At 42.4% G+C, this 19,380-nt stretch overlaps 1 protein-coding gene across 4 annotated transcripts in view; it reads left to right on the top strand.

Annotated features, from left to right (window-relative positions):
- Window positions 1–19,380, top strand: part of UTRN (utrophin) — a 1,497,630-nt gene that overhangs the window by 278,124 nt on the left and 1,200,126 nt on the right. For all 4 annotated transcript variants that reach the window (XM_086927281.1, XM_086927282.1, XM_086927283.1 and 1 more), the window contains one exon: window positions 11,814–11,875. In XM_086927281.1, the coding sequence (XP_086783407.1) occupies window positions 11,814–11,875 (62 nt within the window). The remainder of the gene's footprint in view (window positions 1–11,813; window positions 11,876–19,380) is intronic.

Genomic DNA, 19,380 nt, shown 5'->3' with positions numbered 1-19,380 from the left:
GAGGTGATAGACTTTGGTCTAGAGGTGTCAACTGGAAAGTCATGGGGTTACCAGCACGACGACGGAGACGGCGCCTGAGAAGCAAGGTCAACTTAACAGACGACTCGAAGAGACGAAACTATGGAAAAAAAACAGAAGCGGGACCACGTGAAATGAGTACGTGGTGGGCGTCTCAAAGGGGCGTTCCACCCATACTGTGATTTTGTATTTAGGGACAGCACCCTGGGGAGAGTGAGCAGAGCAGATGGCCTGAGCAAGGAGAGTAAGAGCAGATGCCCTGAGAACTCTTAGAGAGCAGTAGGCCGAGGACCCTTAGAGAGCGGATGGGTAGGCAGAAAGGGCACTGCTTCTCGACATAGGTTTCCATCAGAGACTAAGAGAGTTTGAACTTCTTTGAAAGTCAAGCGGCTGACACCTTTTTAGGTAAAAGGACTTGCTGAGTAGGGATGTCATCTAGTGTAGAGTAGGGACAGTTTAACTTGTTTCATTCTTATTCTGTAAATGACGCATCGTATCCATTTTGTGTCTATGCTATTCAATTTGCTGATTTTAGAATTGGTTTTGATTGTTTTCTTTTGTAGACTGAGATTCTTTAGGGGATTTATGTTCCTTTTAGTACCTGTATACTTGTTGAATCTTATATTGAGAGGCTTGTATTTGCAATTGACTTTGGTTTTATAATAAACTTTTTAAACTTTACCAGTCGTAAGTGGTTCTTCAGAGTTGCGTCAGTCTATGGGGTTGATTTAACTTATGTGGGTTTGCCTTTTACTCAATGACAGTCAATAATCGATCCAAAATTGGATTGAATGAGATAGGTATCCAGGTGATCAGATAAGATATCAAAATCTCATTCCCCGCAGAAGTACATTCTAATGCATCTATGCTAAAGGGAGGTACAAACAGACGAAGAGGAATGAAGCACATGGAAGCGGATGAACAAGAAGCTAACAAATGATTGACAGAGAAGCCAACCATTGGTAATTACTGAGCAGCCTTAAAGTCACTGTAAAGTAACAAAAGGTCTTGCTAGAAACCACACATGTACTTCCTTAGGGAAGACAGAAAAATTAGCCATTGCAAAAACAAACAAGCATTTGCAATGCAATAGGTCTCACATTTATGCGAGTTTGACCTATTGGCATTGTAAATGACAATGGCTTTTATTTATGTTTCAAAAACCAAAACATAAAATAAAAGGCAATGTCATTTTCCAATAAAAATAGCTCAAACTCTCTTTCTTTTTTTACTTTGTAAAAAAATAATAATTTGGAGTTTACTGAAGTTATCGTTTGCCTTTTCCACGACTAATGTAAAGCCTATCTGCTACTTCATGTGAGCACAATTTTCTATCTGCTTGTGACTCTTCGTTAGTTCACATTGCTGAGGTCATATATCATCCATCAGTGGCCTTAATATTCGCAGCCTGGTGTCCTTTTTGAAGTTTTTCTATTCATCATATTGAAGAAAGCCACAACTCCGAGGAGAAATCATTTCCCATTACAGCTTTACACAATACAAATCATCACTCTGATGAGGCAGGTGTACTAAGAATGACATACCTCAGTAAAATGCCAGATCAATGTAACACAGTCAAGGAGCACAGATGGTCCCAGCCTGCTTAGCGATTCTGGCCTCCTCTGGCAGTGGCCTCTCAGAAGCAGTGCAGTCATACGGATGCTCCGAGGGTTGTGTTAATCTCTGGCCGTTGGGGTTAACTGTAAACCGTATGTGAAGAGTTAGCATTTCTCATTTAGAGCCCACCCTCTTATCTTCTTCTCAGCCTATAGCACACCGTTATCAGTAATAAGCTCTGGACTCACGTTTTCATGGACATTAGTTCCTCCCATTTCAAGCACTATGGAATTGCTTTGCCTGTAGCGCATTGACCTGACGTGTTCGAGGCTTTTTATTCAGGGCTTGAATGGTTTACTCCTTCCTAAGTTTGTGGTCTTTTCAGATCTGGTCTCCATTTTCCATTTCTTGAATATTTGTGGATATTCCTGTTCTTAAGCATCATTTCTGTCTTCCCCCAGTTCTCTCCTTCACCCTTCTTGCTAGCTTCCTGTGTTTGAGCCTTCCATTACTTCATACCACTTGCCTCTGACTGCATCTAACTGTGCACTACAGTTTTCTATAACCTTCTCTTGAGGTCCCGGACAGTTGACTAATTTCCTGTCTCCCTTTTATACATCCAACAATGCATTCTCTCCTACTCACCCACTACTCTTTTCCTCTAATAAACTTGCACCCTCTCCTGCTCATAGACGCCCCTCGCCCGGTTGCTGTACATCTTGTCCCTCGTCACCATTTACATGATACCAGCTTCTGATAAATTACATCACTCTCTACACCCTGTGTGTTTCTTCCCTACATTACTCTATATCCTCTTCGTCTCCTATATTTTACATTTGAATAATTTCCATAACCCCATTACCGTTTCCGCCAAATGAGCAGACACATGTCCTCCTTCGCACTGCATCAGTCTTCTCACTGTCACACTTCTTTCCTTTTGCAACCCAACAACTACACTGCTTAAACTCGCAGTATCCCTTGGCCTCTCTGTCCTTTCTGGTTGCAAAAGACCTTGTTAACCTCTTATTCTCTTTGCACTCAGTAGCTTCTCAGGATGAATGAGAAAACTTGTAAAATTACGTACAGTAGATTGCATCGTGCCCACAGGTACAACCTTTGTGTGATGCCTGAAGTGATTTAAATGGAGTCCCACAGAAAGTGTACCTCTTAGAGATGGTCTTAGTTGTATTCCTGCATGTGGACAGTCCACTTGAGTGTGATAGATTTCAGAAAAGGGGTGAAAATTGGAGTCTTTTGATATACTATGTTGATGGCTGTATTCTGGTATATATCTCTGTCTGCTGTCTTGAATGGGCTTGACAGGTGTATTTATTTATTTATTTATAAGGTTTTATATAGCGTGGACAAGATCTTTGCAGATATCAGAGCGCTTTACAGAAACAGGAGGTAGGGTAGACAAACTCTTGAAAACAATATAATATTCGGTAGTGAGTGAGTTGCAAGGTAGGGTAGCAATCGCATAAGAGTATACACACTAATAACAATCAGGAAACAATAATATAGAAGCCGTGCAATGTCGAATAAGATTATAGCACCCCAGAGGGTGAGTAAACACACTGTTGAAAACAGTATAGTAGTCAGTAGTAAGTGGATTGCAAGTTAGTAGAGCAATCAAATCATAGTGTAAACCCTAATAAACAATCTGGAAACCAATAATATAGAATCTGTGCAATGATTTTGATCCAGTAGCAATCAAAAAAGAGTATAACCCAGTTAAACACTCAGGTAGCCGATAATATAGGAGCCGTGTAATGTCATTGTTCCAGTAACAATAGGGTTCAGGTGAACTTAGCCATAAGGATGGCTTTTACCTCTTTCTTGAAGAGTACAGTGGAGGGGATAAGCCTTGTTTCTGGCGGGAGTGCATTCCAGATCCTAGGTGCCATTCCTGAGAAGGAGCGTTTGTATGTTATTTCCTTCCGGAATCTACGAGGTTTCAGTAGGAGGTTTTTTGTGCTTCTGTTGGATCTTGAGCCTCCTGATATAGTCAGCTTGTGAGTGAGGTAGTTGGGTGACTTGTGGTGTACGGCCGAGTGTGTCATACAGGCAATTTTCAGCTGAACTCTGGCTTCAAAAGGCAGCCAGTTCAGGGCTTTTAAGTCAGGGGATATATGCAAGTGTTTTCTTGAGCCAGTGATGAGTCTCGCGGCTGCGTTAAAAGAAGCTCTTAGTGGTGCCGTTGTTGTTAGGGGGAGCCCGCTGAGAGCCACAATTCCGAAGTCTATGCGAGGAATGACTAGGGCTTGTACAACAGTTTGGAAGTCCTTGGGTGGTAGGAAGGGTTTGAGTTTTCTCAGCGTGTTGATTTGGAAGTTGGCTCCCTTAGTTGCTTTGCTAATATGCTGCTGCATGTCCAGATTGGAGTCAAGTGTGATGCCAAGGGATTTCACAGAGTCCACGATGGTGGGCTGGACATTGAGTCGGGTTAGATGATTGAGCCAGGTTTGGGTGATGGCCTTTTTCGCAGGGGGTGAGATCCGAAGGAACTCAGTTTTCAGAGCATTTAGTTTGAGGTGATTATCGGCCAGCCATGCTTGGGTGTTTCTTAGTGTGGCATTCAAAAGTTTGATGTCTTCAGGGGATTGTAGCTTGAGGTAGAGTTGAATGTCATCGGTGTACATATGGAAGTGTACATTTGATGCTTAAAGCAAGGTAGTGAGTGGTTCCATGATGAGGTTGAACAATGTGGGGGATAGGGAGGAACCTTGAGGGACGCCTAGTGTTACGGGCACAGGTGAGGACAATGCGTTGTTGATCTTGAACTTCTGAGACCGGTTGTGTAGAAAGGACGTGAACCATTTGAGTACAGTCCCGGATATGCCCGATTGTAGGGTCGATTGTGTTCCATAGTATGGATTGAATCTGGATTGCATGTTGGATAAGGCTTGTTGGTCATTGAATGATGGTTTGAGTTCGGAGCTTATGATATTAGTGAGGGCTTTAATTTTTACATAGTTTGCTGGTTGGGTTGGTTTGGTTGCAAGTAATTTCGTAACACCAGTTTTTTGATACGTCTAAGACTCATTGGAGGGTAATGGGAATTTGTTTGAGTAACTAGTCTGTTATGTGCATGATGGTGTGGGAGAGGGCAAGATGTTTCAGTATGCTTTGAGGAGTTTGATGGTGTTGATGCTAGCAATAGCATTGTAATCCAGTGGCTGTTGATTTATTTGAAGTTGAGCACGGGTGGATAAAAAGATCTGAGAATGTTATGATAAGTGACTGTAGTAGAGTTGATTTATAGTTGGATGACATCACATGGTTTTATTTTTTAAATGGCCCCTATGGCCACCGCTGAAGCGTTACATAAAGGGTGCCCTGTTGATAATTCCATATTATCGTTATTATTCCTTATTACGTACTTTACTGATTTATTACTTACATTATGCAAGGGATATCTTATATGGGAATTATAGAACACGAGAAGGGCTGTCCATTTCACATTCTCTTTTGTAAATCACTGTCTTCTGTGGATGTTGACTGTCCACACTGTGATTAGCGCCAGTCACGCAGACATGTATCTGGCTAAATTTACGAAAATTCTTGCAATGTGAAATCTGCCACGGTCAAGTGATAATCCTGTATTCTGCCTCGCATAGCGATGCAAATCCAGATATGTAATGCTTGGCACATACCCTTGGATGTCTTTTCATATTTAACAGCTGCATCTTCATGCTTATGTTCAGGAGAAGCCTGTCCTAGTTCTCGTCACTTTAAAACTAATTGTACACTAGATGTACCACTTTTCTAACTCTCACCTTAGAACAGCCACTGCCAATGTTGACAGTTATCTGCAAAATGTAGATGATGTTGAAATGTATTAATAATTGCTATTATTTGAATGTAGAGTTTACAAACTTTGAAGGTGTGAGTTACACCTGTCCACAGCTCAAACGAATTTCATATTTCCCTACACTAATTCACCACTAATCCTTTTTGGATTCCGGAGTAGCGTGCTACTCACTAAAAAGCGCTTCAACACCTCACCAGGTCTAACAAGCGCTTTTTAAATGCAAACCCTCCCCTCTTCAATCCCTCCACTATCCTTTTCAATCCACATAACAGACTAACATGTCCACCAATCAAATCTATTTCATATTTCACTATACTAATTCACCACTAATCCTTTTTGGGTTCCGGAATAGCATTCTACTCACCCAAAAAGCACTTTGACACCTCGTCAGGGGTAGTAAGCGCTATATAAATGCAATTACAGTTACAATTACACCGGTAATTGAAAAGCTCTGTGTCGGTGATTATGACCCATAGTTTAAAGGTGCTGTTACAATGTGTCCGGGAACCTATGCATCCTTATTTGCCACTTACTCTACCATCTGCAGCCTAATGTGCAATTTTCAAGATTTATTTTTATTTCTAGCTCAAATGAATCAAAAGTTAATGTAAAAAACGTTCAGCGCGTGGTGGCACACTGAGACAGATCGTTTGGAAAGGTTAGCCGGTCACATTTCAATTGCTATTTGTTTAATCCGAAGTTAAACTGGTACTAACTTAATGAAACCTTTGCCCAGACAGTGTTGATGAGTGTTAAAATGACAAAACAAAGCTACCATGGAATGTGCCACATTATGCTTCATAGTGTGCCTTTTCCTCCCACATAATTTAGCAAAGCCTGCCACATAGTGTGGTCCTCCCAGGGGCGGCCTTATGCATGTGCAAGCTATGCATGTGCAAGCTGTGCACCTGCACAGGGCCACCAAATCCCAGGGGCCTCCACGCCAATATATATCCTTTATATAATAATAATCCTCTGAGGATGGATACATATTGGTGTGGCGGCCCCTGGCAGGGATTTGGTGGCCTCTAGCTCTGTTCCACTTCCAAACACCTTGACCCCCCCCTATTCACTGGCCTCCGTGCTCTGTCCCGCCCGGACCCCCTCTTCTGCAGCCCCCTACCTACGCTCCCTGCCCAGGGCCACCATGAGCCTATAGCCGCCCCTGGTCCTCCACCCCTGCATAATTGCAGTGACTTGGTTTAATAGTGACTGCAGAGCTATCAACTCACGGCGCTACCGTAAGTCACACAATGTCAGCTTCCTTCAGACGGTCACCTGGTGAAGAGCAGATATCACACGTTTTGCACACAATTAGCTGGATACCCGTGCAGAGAGCAGGCTTCCATCAAATTCTTTTGAGGCTCTGCATAGCCGATGTCCATTCTGAGGTGTGAAACCACACCAGAACATCGGCGGCAGCCTCAACAGCTTTGTTTTGGTGTTGGCAGGGCAGAAAATGGGGTGAGAAGGGTTGTGTGGTTGGAGACAGTGAATTTAAAAGTGCCTCAGGCTGTGCTCGGCACTAAGCTCCGCCCCATCAAAGACCCGCCCCTTCAAAGCCCCACCCCCTCTTCCCACAGTAAAAAAGTTTCAAAAGTTGTCAGGTCTGTGACTGACAAGCCAAGACCCTGAGAGTGTGTTCTAACCCATGAGTAAAGTGGCAAGGACCATGGAAGTCCACCGTAAGCCATTGACACAGAAAGAATAAAATGGCTTCCCATCAGGAATCAGGATCATGATCGCTTGTACCGGTGAACTAGGGTGGTTGCCCAGTTTGGAGTTTTGTCCTAGTGAAAGGGCTCTAATGAACTAGCCGTCACTCCCTAGAATTGGGGCTTGGAATGTCAAAGAGCTGAAATAATTAAGACGGGGTAATCGGTCAACAAGCATTGTGAAAACCAATGAGTCTGGCTTGAATTTTGAGCCTTGACTAAAACATTAAAGAAAAGCCTGCTGCAATAAAAAGTAAAACAAGCATTGGCCAAGTCAACAGGTCGCTCATTTGCACTCTATTGGCTTTGTGAATGCTTTTTGGTCAAGCTGCACAACATGGCTAAAGAATATTAAAAAATAAAACCTTTGGGGCAACATCCACACAATTGCTTCCTTTATACAATGCGTCTCTGAGTAAATTTAACATGTGATAATTCAGAGAACCCTTAAGATGTAAAACATCCCCATGCATCGCAGGGCACATGCTTCCTTAGGACGCGGAACGAGGCATCAAACACCTTAAAGCATGAAGTGAGATAGGTATACTCTTTTGGGTGAATCTAAAGCCACTTTGTACATTTTAAAGAATTAGTAACAATAGGTCGAAGTTTGGTGCGCTGTCAAACCAGTCATAAAAAAGCTTGAACAGGCTGCGATGATTAAGCTGGAAAAAAAACGCAGCATAACAGCCAGACTCCAGTGCTGTGGGCTAGACAAGCTCTAATTGTTAAAAATGTTACATTCTTCCTCTCCTAATGGCAATGCCACGGGCACATTCCTTTTTTTCACTTTTAAATTCCTTCCTCATCTGAAAGTGAAAATCACTAAGGAAATAGATAAGCCTGGCATTGACTTACTCACTGTTTTAATACAGCTGATGTCGCAAACAAAGACTGATTGGAATCTGGCTGGCCTATGAAATACCCTGCAGCCATTTTTCCATTTCAAAAATAGAATTTTCTCTAAATTCCTATAATACACTAAGAGCGACTGTGTCTTCTTGGAATAAATCATTATTGTTGCAAGATATCCTTTTTGAGCATCTTAAATCCACAAATCAAGCCATTTGCTAGTGTGATTCTGATGTATCCAACAAAGGTTTCTGTGAACCGGGCCCATGGGCTTCAAAATGTCCCTCTCCAGTGAATATCTCCTTACAAACCTGCACCTAATACCCTCACCTCTATTATATGATACGATTTAAGTTAGACTACAGGATCAACTAAGATCTACAATATAAGGTATTTGGGTTCTGTTTGATTTGAGCTAAATGCAGGTCCACAATTTTGTTGGCAGACATTTATGCAAGGTCTAGATGTTGACAGTCCATGTTTGACGTCTGTTTTTGCTCTTTTTTGGTGTCAGTGAGGTAGGCCTGTGAGCAGAACGTGAATCTTGATGTTTCTGTATTCACAGCCTCATGTGCTTCAACCAAGGCATTTCATATACGCACAATCTTATCCTCCACCCCTTCAATTGGACTTAGCACCCACACTCATTTCCGCAGACAAGCAGAGACACTTTTTCACTCAAAATGTCAGCGAGTCACTTGGGCTCCAGTCACTATTTTTTTTGCGCAATAAGTGGAATTTGCATGGACAATACATTGATCCACATTTAGAAATTATCTCGTTTCACACAATCCTGGTCAGTAGACATTTCTACCAACAGTTCTCAGTAATACTTAGCAATTGTAGAAAAAAATGAGTGGGAAAAGAAACAGTACACTCCTATAGTTTATTGGTCTGGAAGGGGAAGATTAAAAAATCTACTTTTGCTAATTTTCTCCCTGTGGTACTATAGAATATTGTCTGCAATCTTTACAAAGTCACTCAAGTGTGCTTAGTGTTTTTTTAGTAACCCCGGAAAGCTGCGATTTCCTTAGATTTTCATGGCATAGTTTTTCAGTTTCTGTGAATTGCTGAAAATGAACAAGTTTCCTGTGTATTGATTTTTGCAATTTGTGTTACTCGGAGCATTACTGCCTTGGGCACTGTCTGGTTGGAAGATATGTTTTGGATCTGGGTATAATGAGAAGGATGTTTTTTGTTTGGAGTCCAGATCAAGTTAGTCCTCTGACCTTGGCAGAGTCTGTTGCATTGTTGATTTGAAAACGGGGAAGATTGTATTGTTTCCCACGGTAGAATTGCTTGTGTCAGCTCAGCTGCCTTGCTAACTTCATATCCACAGAGAAGTGTCAACTCGTAGTGGAACTTCAGATTAGATAAATTCTCTGGGTGTTATAATAAAAATAAAATACATTTAGTGTCAAAGATGGCAATTTGACATTTTCCCTAGAGGCACTTTACCTTGTTATCCTACTTCACCCTGTTCCGTAAACTGAGTTTTAAAAATTTAGTGTAATGAAAGAATTATTTTTTTAATGTGCTAATTGATTTCATTTAAAATTAATGAATGTATTTGAGTTATTGGCATGTCGCTGAATATTTTTCAGCCAATTCTGAGAGCATATTTGTGGAAAGATTCGTTACACTGATGGATATGATATTGAGTAACAAACTAAGTGTGTTTTACCTCGCCGAAAATGCAATCAATTAAAAAAAACAATAATAATTTGAGTGGCCAGTGACAAAAAACAAAGGGGTAATTTTGCCATTCATTATTGCGGCACTGGAAAGACAAACATTGTGCGTTATCAAGCATTATGTGAAAAAATATGATTGTCACCGGTTTCGCAGGTTGACCCTCTGCACGTTCTTTTTGCTTAAATTAACTGCGCGTGTACTAGGTCTTCACACCAGGGAGCGATTCCTCATTCGGTTTTACTCTGCATTAGCAGCTGCGATACCCATATTCATGAATCTTGTGTTTATTTCCTTTTCTCAATAGAAGACACCATGCTTCTCTGATCACCTGGCTGCATATTATTTCAAATATTTGGCTAATTCTAAGATGGTGTCCCTGAGTGGGTGGAAGCTCAAAATCAAGCTTTTATCACTGTCCGCTCGCTACCAAAGTAGGTAGTTTGTGGTGTACACAGTGACTCCATTTTATTGTTGCAGTACATCTGACTCTGGTATTCTAAAGCACTATGAAAATATTAATATGTACAAATAAGGTGGTCGTCCACTGCTACACTAATAGCTCTTGTCTTTCCTAAATTAGTCTTTCGTTTCTGTTTATCAAAATGTCCTGTGTTACAAATTCACCATATGATGGTGTTCAGAATAGGCACCGGCGCCACGCTTATTTTAATTTTAATATCACATTCACTCTGTGTCAGAAAGACGGTATGGAGTTGAACCTATCCTGTACAATGGGTGAATGTCTTCTGCCTGCTCGCCCTGCATGGATAGAGAAGAAGCATTGGTTTCTGCTGTGAATCCATCTCTGCCCCCTGAAACCCAAGCTATGGGGAGCCGGCTGTTCCTGCCACTCATGGTTCTCAGCTGGAAGCACCTTCAGATCTTTAGTATCCAGAGACAGGAGAGGTTTACAGCCCAACCTTTGCATAGTTTCAGATAGGGCACATATTTCACAGGCATCTAAATTCTGGCCTTTGATGAAGGGCTGAAATGAACTGAACAGAACTGAAATTAGGCTTCTGTTACCCAGGGGTATCCTGACTTCCTTTTTTTCCAATAAAATATTGTGCTAAAGTCCCACAGCTTATTATTGTTCGGTGTTGACAGCTGTTTCTTTGTAAATAGGTAGAAAGTGATTAGATTCCCTCTGTGGGTGATTTGCATACCGGCGACAATGTGTTAATTAGCATTGATGTCATGTTTTGACTGTTGCTTGCACAAAAATACTTTAAGGACCTGAGAACAGGTATTCACGATGGAGCAGTGAGGGTGGCACAAGGCACCAGGTACCCCCTAGGTGTAGCGGTGCTGATATCACAAAGTACAGTGACCTAGCAGGAGTCGATTCCCTGCTGCGACAGAGCTTTGTATGGAGTTTAACAAAGCAGGATGCTCTGTAGTGATACAGAAAGTCTCAGGGAGACAGTTTGATACCTTGACATTTGTAATAATAATGTGTTTACTCCCAGAATCCATTGTGCTAGTTTAATCCGAAGGAGAAGCCACATAGTGAATGAAGACTGTGATAACACTTGCCATTGAAAGAGTTTGTGTTGTAGAACTTCTGGTGCACAAGCTGACCACATCATTGAAATATGACATATGGTTGAGCCATCGATTAACCACACTATGGCGATAAATCATTGGCAGATGACTCAATGGGGCTTAGCAACACTATAAAGTATCATACCACAATTCTGAGGGGTGTGTAGATACCAGATTTGACAACTACTTTAACTAATGATATCCCGAAAAGGCTCTCCTCAAGGACTATCACAACTGTTTCTTTTGTGAAGCACCAACATTCTTCAAATTCACTTCCCCAATGTTAATTTAGTATCCCTAAATCTCAATACGTTTATTTTCAAACAGTCGTATATACCATATTGTCTCCTTCCTAATTTTTCACCTTTCCTGCATTACTACGTATAAAGAAACTGACTGTTCTGCTGTATTTTTATTTATGTATGCTATCCTACCTATAATGACCAATGGCGTCCAAGCACTGTACACAAATGGGCATGCGTTCAAGGGTGATAAAAGTGAACTTGGTATACGTTTTGTGTGCAGTATTCTAATTGCAAACGTTTTGGCACCTTTAGAAATACTCTTCTAACCCCTTAAGTGTGTTCTCACCATTTATCTTCTGTTTCTTTCCTCAGAAGAACATAATGATGTGCAAAAGAAAACGTTTACAAAATGGATAAATGCACGTTTTTCAAAGGTAAGGCTACTACTTTTGCAGTCCAAACTATTGATTCATAGTTAAATGTTGATGATATTTTCAAGGTACGTAGATGCTATGACAGCAGTACTTGGTCAGTAGACTTTTCAAGCCATATGGTTCACGTTTGTACGTATTTTTTAGAAAAAAATCTGTAATGTTTATTCTTTTTCAGAATTGTTTTTCTATGATGATAGTGATGATGAGTTTCTTTGTAAACTTGATTGCATGGTTAAAGGCACCATACCACATTTATAATGCTTTATCTGCACCGTCTTTCACAATTGCCTGCAGCATTGGTGGACTAGTCTGTGTGTAAATATCAGCCGCTGAGAAGCCACGGATGCCCAGTAAGTTTGTTACCTGAACTTAAGTCCCCAGGATGATCTGATACTATGTGCATCCTTTGCGTGATGGGCTCTGGGACCTCAGAGCAAAATGGAGTATGCAAGGGATGCCGGGGTCTGAATGAGCATATTATAGGTAGAGGGGACTTTTAGGTGGAAGTGTACAAGGCAGAGCAGCTGTCTGGTTTGTTATCGACATCTTGGGGGTCGTTTGTAAAGTTTCCCTGTGAATACTTGCTGCACATTGCTTACAATTGGCTTTGTGGGTTGTTACTCACATTTGCTTGCTTTCAATTTACTGGCTTTGTTTGTTTTAGGCTGCCCAGCTTGAATTTGTCCCTCCTGTGGAGCATCACATATTTACTATATTCTTCCACTGCTCACTTTCTGTAAACAGGCCATTAAATCTTTTTGTTATCTTGTCACATTTAGTGTGCATTCAAAGAGAGAGGTCAAATGTCAGGCACTGTTGTCTGAGGGAGCTTGGTTTTATGTTTTCTTTCTTTGACTTGAAAGTGAGAGGATGTATGTGACAATCGTGCTGGGTACCCATGTGAGAGAATAGGCTGTAGAATGTTATTATTTTTAGCACACAACAAAAATACATGTAACTAAACTGTGCAGATATTTGATAATATATCAGAATTAGGAAAGCACAAAGGAAGCACATTTTTTGGTAAATCTTAAGTGTGGTGGAAACAAAAATTTTAGTATGATCAAAACAAATCAATACACTAGGTGATGACAGTTGAACACAATATCGCTATGGCACTGTATACTTTTATCTGTAAAACTGAATGTCTGTGCAAATGTAATGGTCATTTCAATAGAAGATGTTTGCAAAGTCAGTGCGTTGCCACACCATGCATGCTCCACTTTACTCTGCACCACGTCATACTGTGTCACTGCACTCTACTCATAACACCACATTTTACGGCAATTCACTCAAAGCCTCTCGACTCTGCACCACTCTACTCTATGCCAATGTATTCCACTCCACTCTACTATGCACCACTGCGCTCTTTGCCACTGCATTGTACACCTCTCCAGTCTAAGGCACTCCACTCTACTCTGCACCACTCCACTCTACACTAATCCACTCTACTCTGCAACACTGCACTCTATGCCAGTGCACTCTGCTCTGTACTACTCCACCCTACACCAGTGCACTTTATTCCAATTCACTCTACACCACTCTAATCTACTCTGTACCACTGCACACTACACCACTGCACTCTACTCTGAAACAATCTACTCTATAAGACTGCACTCTGAGCCACTGCACACTGCGCCACTCCACACCATTGCAATCTACGCCACGTCAATCTATGCTGCGCCACTCCACTCTGTGCCATTCAACTCTACTCTGCACCACTCTACTCTACGATCCTGCACTAAACTCTAAGCACTCAATCTATGCCAATGCACAGCACATCACTTAAATCAAAACCAATGCACTCTATTCCACTGCACTGTAGACCATTGTGATATAAGTCATTGCACTGTACGCCACTCTGTTCTACTCCTCATCACTGTACTCTGTGCCACTGCTGTCTTCGCCACTCTACTATACACCACTGCACTCTGCAACAGTCTACTCTGCAACACTTCACTCTCTGCCACTATGCTACTCTATTCTATCACTGCACTCTACTCTGCACCACTTTTCTCCATGTCACTCTAAGCAGATGCACTCTACGCTACTACACTCTACACCATTCTACTCTACATCACTCCACTCTAATCTACCATGCACCCCTCCAAGCTACTGCACTCTGCACCACTGCAGTCTACAATGCGCCACTCTACTCTATGCCACTGCACCTTATACCACTCTACTCTAAACCACTGCACTCCGTAACACTCCACTCTACAACACTGCAGGCAACACCACTCTACACCATTGGTCTCTACATCACTTCTCCCTATGCTACTCTATTCTACTCTGCACCGCTGTACTCTACGCCACTGCTCTCCTAACCAATGCACTCTATGCAAATATATTCTACACCACTGCACTCTGACACTCTACTCTGCAAGACTGCACTCTGCCACTGAACTCTACTCTACAGCACTACTGTATGCCACTGCACTCTATGCCACTGCACTCTGTCACTGCACTCCATGCCACTGCACTGTGCCACTGCATCACGCAACTCTGTGCTACTCTCCTGCCCTCTACGCCAATGTACTTTTCGCCAAAACACTCTACTCTGCATCACTACACTGTATAACACTTCACTCCATACCACATCACTCTGCACCATTCTACTCTATGCCACCGCATTCTCCAGCGCTCTGTTCGATTCAACTGCACTCTACACCACTCTACTCTACACCTCATTACTCTACCCTGCCCGACTTTACACCAATTCACTCTACGCCACTTCACTCTGCTCTGAAACAATCTACTCAACACCACTGCACTCAAATCCACTCTACTCTACAAGATTCCACCCTATGACACTGCACTCCACGATTCTCCACGCTATGATGCTTTACTCCATTAAAGTCTACTCCACTCTGCAACAGTCAATGACAAGACTCCACTCATCAGTGCTTTACAAGACTCCCTCTGTGCCACTCCATACCACTTTACTCCACTCTCTTCTAAGACACACTACCCCATTCCACACCACACCACTCTCTGCCACTCCATTCAATGACAGTCTATGCCACTCCACTAAACTACACTACTCCACTGTGTGCCACTCCACTCTACACGAGTATACTCCACCACTTTGTGCACCATCCAATACACCACTCCATTCTGGTCTACACCACTCCATGACACTAAATCCCACTTCTTTCTGACACTCTATTCCACTACACTCTACTCCATGCCCTTCCACTCTGACACTCTATTCCCTCCACAATACTCTATGCCACTCCGTGACATTCCACTCCACTCCACTCTAAGCTACTCCATACCACTCGACGACTCTCTACGCCACTCCATAACACTCCACTCTAATCCACAACACTCCAAATTATAACACTTCACTCCACGCCACTCTCCTTTACACCTCTAACTTTTAACCATGCTAACAAGCAGCCATGCTGGTCTACAAAATGGCTAAAGCATAATGGCAAAGCCAAAAGCTCTTGCAAATGTGAGAAATATTGGCTTTGCCACTGCTTGTTTAAAGAGAATCTATCTGCGGTTCATGAAGGTGGGGTGGCTAGGATGAGCTTTCAAGAGTAAGATCGAAAGACTTCCAAAAGTCTGGGACCTATACATATGCTGGTTATTCTCCATACTGATTCCAGTTCAGTTTGGCATGGTAGATGTTCATAGTTTAACTTTGTCTGAGGTACATGAAAGAAGAGTAGAGAATGGCTAACATCTACAAGTGTTTGGTCTTTGATTCCTGTACCCGTAAGCTATTGATATAAAGCAGAGGATTTTTCACTTTTTCCCACATGGAACACTTTTATTTTGTGGTCAGTCTTTCTAAGTCCAAGGGCCTCTTCACAAGTCAATAAAATACTGAACCGGCCTGATCGCATAGCCAGGGTACACATGTAGGGCTTCAGTGTATTTCTCTGGCACGTTCACGTGAGACTGGGTTACTTCAACCTGAGGCCAACTAGTATTGAAATATGACACATCACAAGTCCCATTTTAGACTCTCTTGCACTTCACTGGAATAACAACATCTGCTACAAATCTGCAGGTCCAGCGATTTTTATCAGGGTATTTTGGCATTTCCATTTCCAAAGTAGTTTAGACTAATCCAGAGCAGCATTTTGGTATCCTCAGTATACTCTTGGTGAGTGCGGGTTTTGTGTTGTTACCTGCACAAGGAGCTTCAAATAAGTGTTGCTACAAAGGACAAAGCCACTACAGTGTTATTGCTGACACTCCTTCACATTTCTCTGGTTTATCAAGTAATTTATTGCAGTTCACTGTTTGTCATAGGGTGTGGGTCAGTAAAGTATGATCAAGTTTAGGTCTTTATTCACTCTTTATCTTAAAGGTTTGGCTTTTTGATGTGTTTTTGGTGCAACAGAAGAAATGAAACAAATCAGGTGATGAGATTTGACAACACCAGGGAGGCAAGGCCCAACTTGGTCCATACATGGATAATATTAACAGGTTCAATATATTGAATTATCAGAATATTACATTTTGCTTCTCTACCGCAGACTAGGCCGGACTGTGGAGCCAAAAGCAACCCTGGTAAAAATGGTCAAACCAGCCCTGCTCCCTTCGTTCCCTTGTGTAGTATCTCTCTTTCCATCCACCCTCTCTCTCTTTCTTCTCTCCTTTCCTCCCTCTTCTCTCCCGTTTCTCCCTCTTCTCCCTCTCTGGTAGCCGGTTCTCTATCTTTCCCTTCCCGTCCCCGCCTCCCTCTCTTTCAGTCTCTCTTGAAGCCTCCTTGTGCCTGCTCCAGTTAACCTTGAGGAGCTCGAGAAAGTCTTAGAGACACTAGGGACGACAGCCCTGAGCTCACCCTGAAAACCAGCCTCCAAGAGCTCCAGCCCACCTGGGAAATGTACAGTGGAATAAAAGGCCAGATCAGCCCTGACAGTTCAGTGTGCTGTTCACTTGTGTCTTTCTGGAAAGGAGATGCGCTTCTCAAAAGCACATGCATATATAGTTTTGCAGCATGAATCTTTTCTGGATTTACATGCTGTGTGTTATTCCGCCATCTATAGGTTGGTTCCAGAATTCTCCAATATAGTAGTTGTCCTTTTTCAATATCTTGTTTTTGTTGTTGTTGGGTGTCAACAGTTCCACCAGTTGGTGTCCTACCCTGCCTCCTCTGACGTCATATGCCCTCCATGAAAGCTCCCACTTCTGGGTGCCATCTTCCATTGGGTCTTGATGCTTTGATGAGGGCTCTACAAGTCAGGAAAACGTTCAAGCGAAGTTTGTGTAAGAAATTCAGAAATAGATCATCAAATAAAGGTACAGTGGAAGATTCCTACACTTTGAAGGCAAGGGAGAAGCAAAGACAAGCACACTATGCCATGCAGGGATAGAGGCAAACACCATCCTTTAGAGACCTTGGTCTGACGAGCGACAAAAACATTGCAGAAGGTGCATAAGGCGAAGCTACAGACGCCATCCTGAGAATCATCGTGGCCGAAGGAGAATCGCGCAAGACCAAAAGAAAAAAAGACCACCGGTAACACCTAAAAACATTTGTTTTCAGTGTCTTGAAAATCAGACTCAAAAGTACAAAAGGGATCCTCGATGTTGAAATATTCTCAGAGCGAATTCTGACCTAATGATAAAGAACCCCACGGATCCCTCTACAGGGACATGGGGAGGAGGGAAGACGATAGACATATCGTTGAAACATTCTTCGGCGTCGAAAAGAAAATCGACCCTACACTCCAAAGAATGCTCAGTAGAAGTGAAGAAGAAGAGGAGACTCACGGCAGAGATGGCAGCTTTGATTCAAAAGAAGAAGGATTTTGACGCTTCCCATAGGTAATTCCAAATTCCACAAAAAACTTTGCAGCCGAAAGAGCAAGGCGAAAAGGAAGTCGAGGAACTGGAGCCTGCCATGACACCAGAGCCTCAGGAAGAAGGAATCCTTCTATGAGGGGGAAGATCAGAGGATTCTTAATATGCTGAGACACAATGGCATGAATTTAAAACCGATTTCCCTGAAGAAGGGATTGATTGTTATATGTTGAAGCCTCAGCTTCCGGATGATATTGAAATGTACAGTCAGATCATCAAGAAGGCTGCTGACAAATATGGCGCTCAACTTGAAGAGGAAAAGAAAGACATGCTTCCTCCTACAGACTCTTATTCCGTCACAAACAAGGAACCAGTTTCACCCAATGCTACCCAGTGTTCTGGCACAAGGTATGGATGCTTTCCAAGAGCCTGCAATGTGCAGAGCTGTGACACCGAAGACTGAGAAAAAGTATAAACATTCTTCAAAAAGTGAACGGTGCCTGCAGATTCAATCATTGCTTCCGCAGCAGGAGGAGAGCCAATATTCCATCGTCAGACTCCCTCCCAAACAAATAAAGTAAGAAAATAGATCTGATGGTCAGGAAATTTGAGAGGAGCGCAGCCAATCAATGGCATATTGCAAACTCCAGTGCCTTCCTTAGCAGGTATGCGTACCAACATTGGGAATAATGGAGGGACTCATGAGGCACCTATCTGACCAGTACAAAAAAACTGAGTGGCAAGCCTAGCTGAGGAAGGCAAGAACATTGCTAACACATGCCTCAAATCAGCATTAGACGCAGCAGACACCGTAAGTCGCCAAATGATGGCAGGAGCAACCTTAAGGCGCCAGCCTTGGCCATGAATCTCAGGATTCAAACCAGAGGTGCAGGCAAACATTATAAATACACCTTTCAATGGTGAACAGCTTTTTGGAGGCACAGCGGACGAAAGGCTGCAACAGCTCAAGAAAGATAATGAGACAGCAAAATCCATGGGAGCATTGCAATTTAGGGGAAACATGCTTAGCGGTGCTACACCATCACGCAGACCTACAGGAAGAGGTAGTTTCCCTAGTAGCACATCTCATCAGGTCTTCAAGAGTAGCGGCCAATCACCACCACCCTCACAGGACTGGCAATATCAGGTGCAAGGGTGGCAGTACTGTCAGGGGCAATTACGTGGAAGGGGACCACCTCACAGGGGAGGCCCAACCCCCTCTAATAAGTGACTTGGCAAACAGAGGAAATCTCTCACACACACCAGTGGGATGCAGAATAAAAGACTTCCTTCAGTAGTGGAGAAGATAACTTCAGACAATTGGATGTTAAACGTCATAAAATGTGTTTATTGCATAGGACTGACCAAGACACCACTAACAAGGTGAAAAAGAAAAAAGGTCTATTCAAATGAGGAAACATCACATCTATTCATGGTAGTAGAGGAATTGCTGTAAAAGAGGGCAATAGAAAAGGTGCAGAGAAAAGATCAAGAAAGGAAATTACTCAACATAAATTTTCTAATTCCAAAGGCAGACGGATCTCTATTCCCCATTCTAGACCTCACATAAATAAACACGTTTATAAAAACACAAAAATTCAAGATGACTACATTTCATACTACATTTGCAAAAAGCAAATTGCATGGCAACTATAGATCTAAAAGACGCTTACTTACACATCACAATGAGTCCAAGACTCAAGAAGTACTTGCGATTCGTAGTGAACAAGTCTCACTAT

This window comes from Lissotriton vulgaris, chromosome 6 (genome assembly GCF_964263255.1).
Source record: "Lissotriton vulgaris chromosome 6, aLisVul1.2, whole genome shotgun sequence".
NCBI classification, from domain to species: domain Eukaryota; kingdom Metazoa; phylum Chordata; class Amphibia; order Caudata; family Salamandridae; genus Lissotriton; species Lissotriton vulgaris.
The sequence above is the reverse complement of the archived record's forward strand: the minus strand, read 5'-3'. Positions and strand labels throughout refer to the sequence as shown.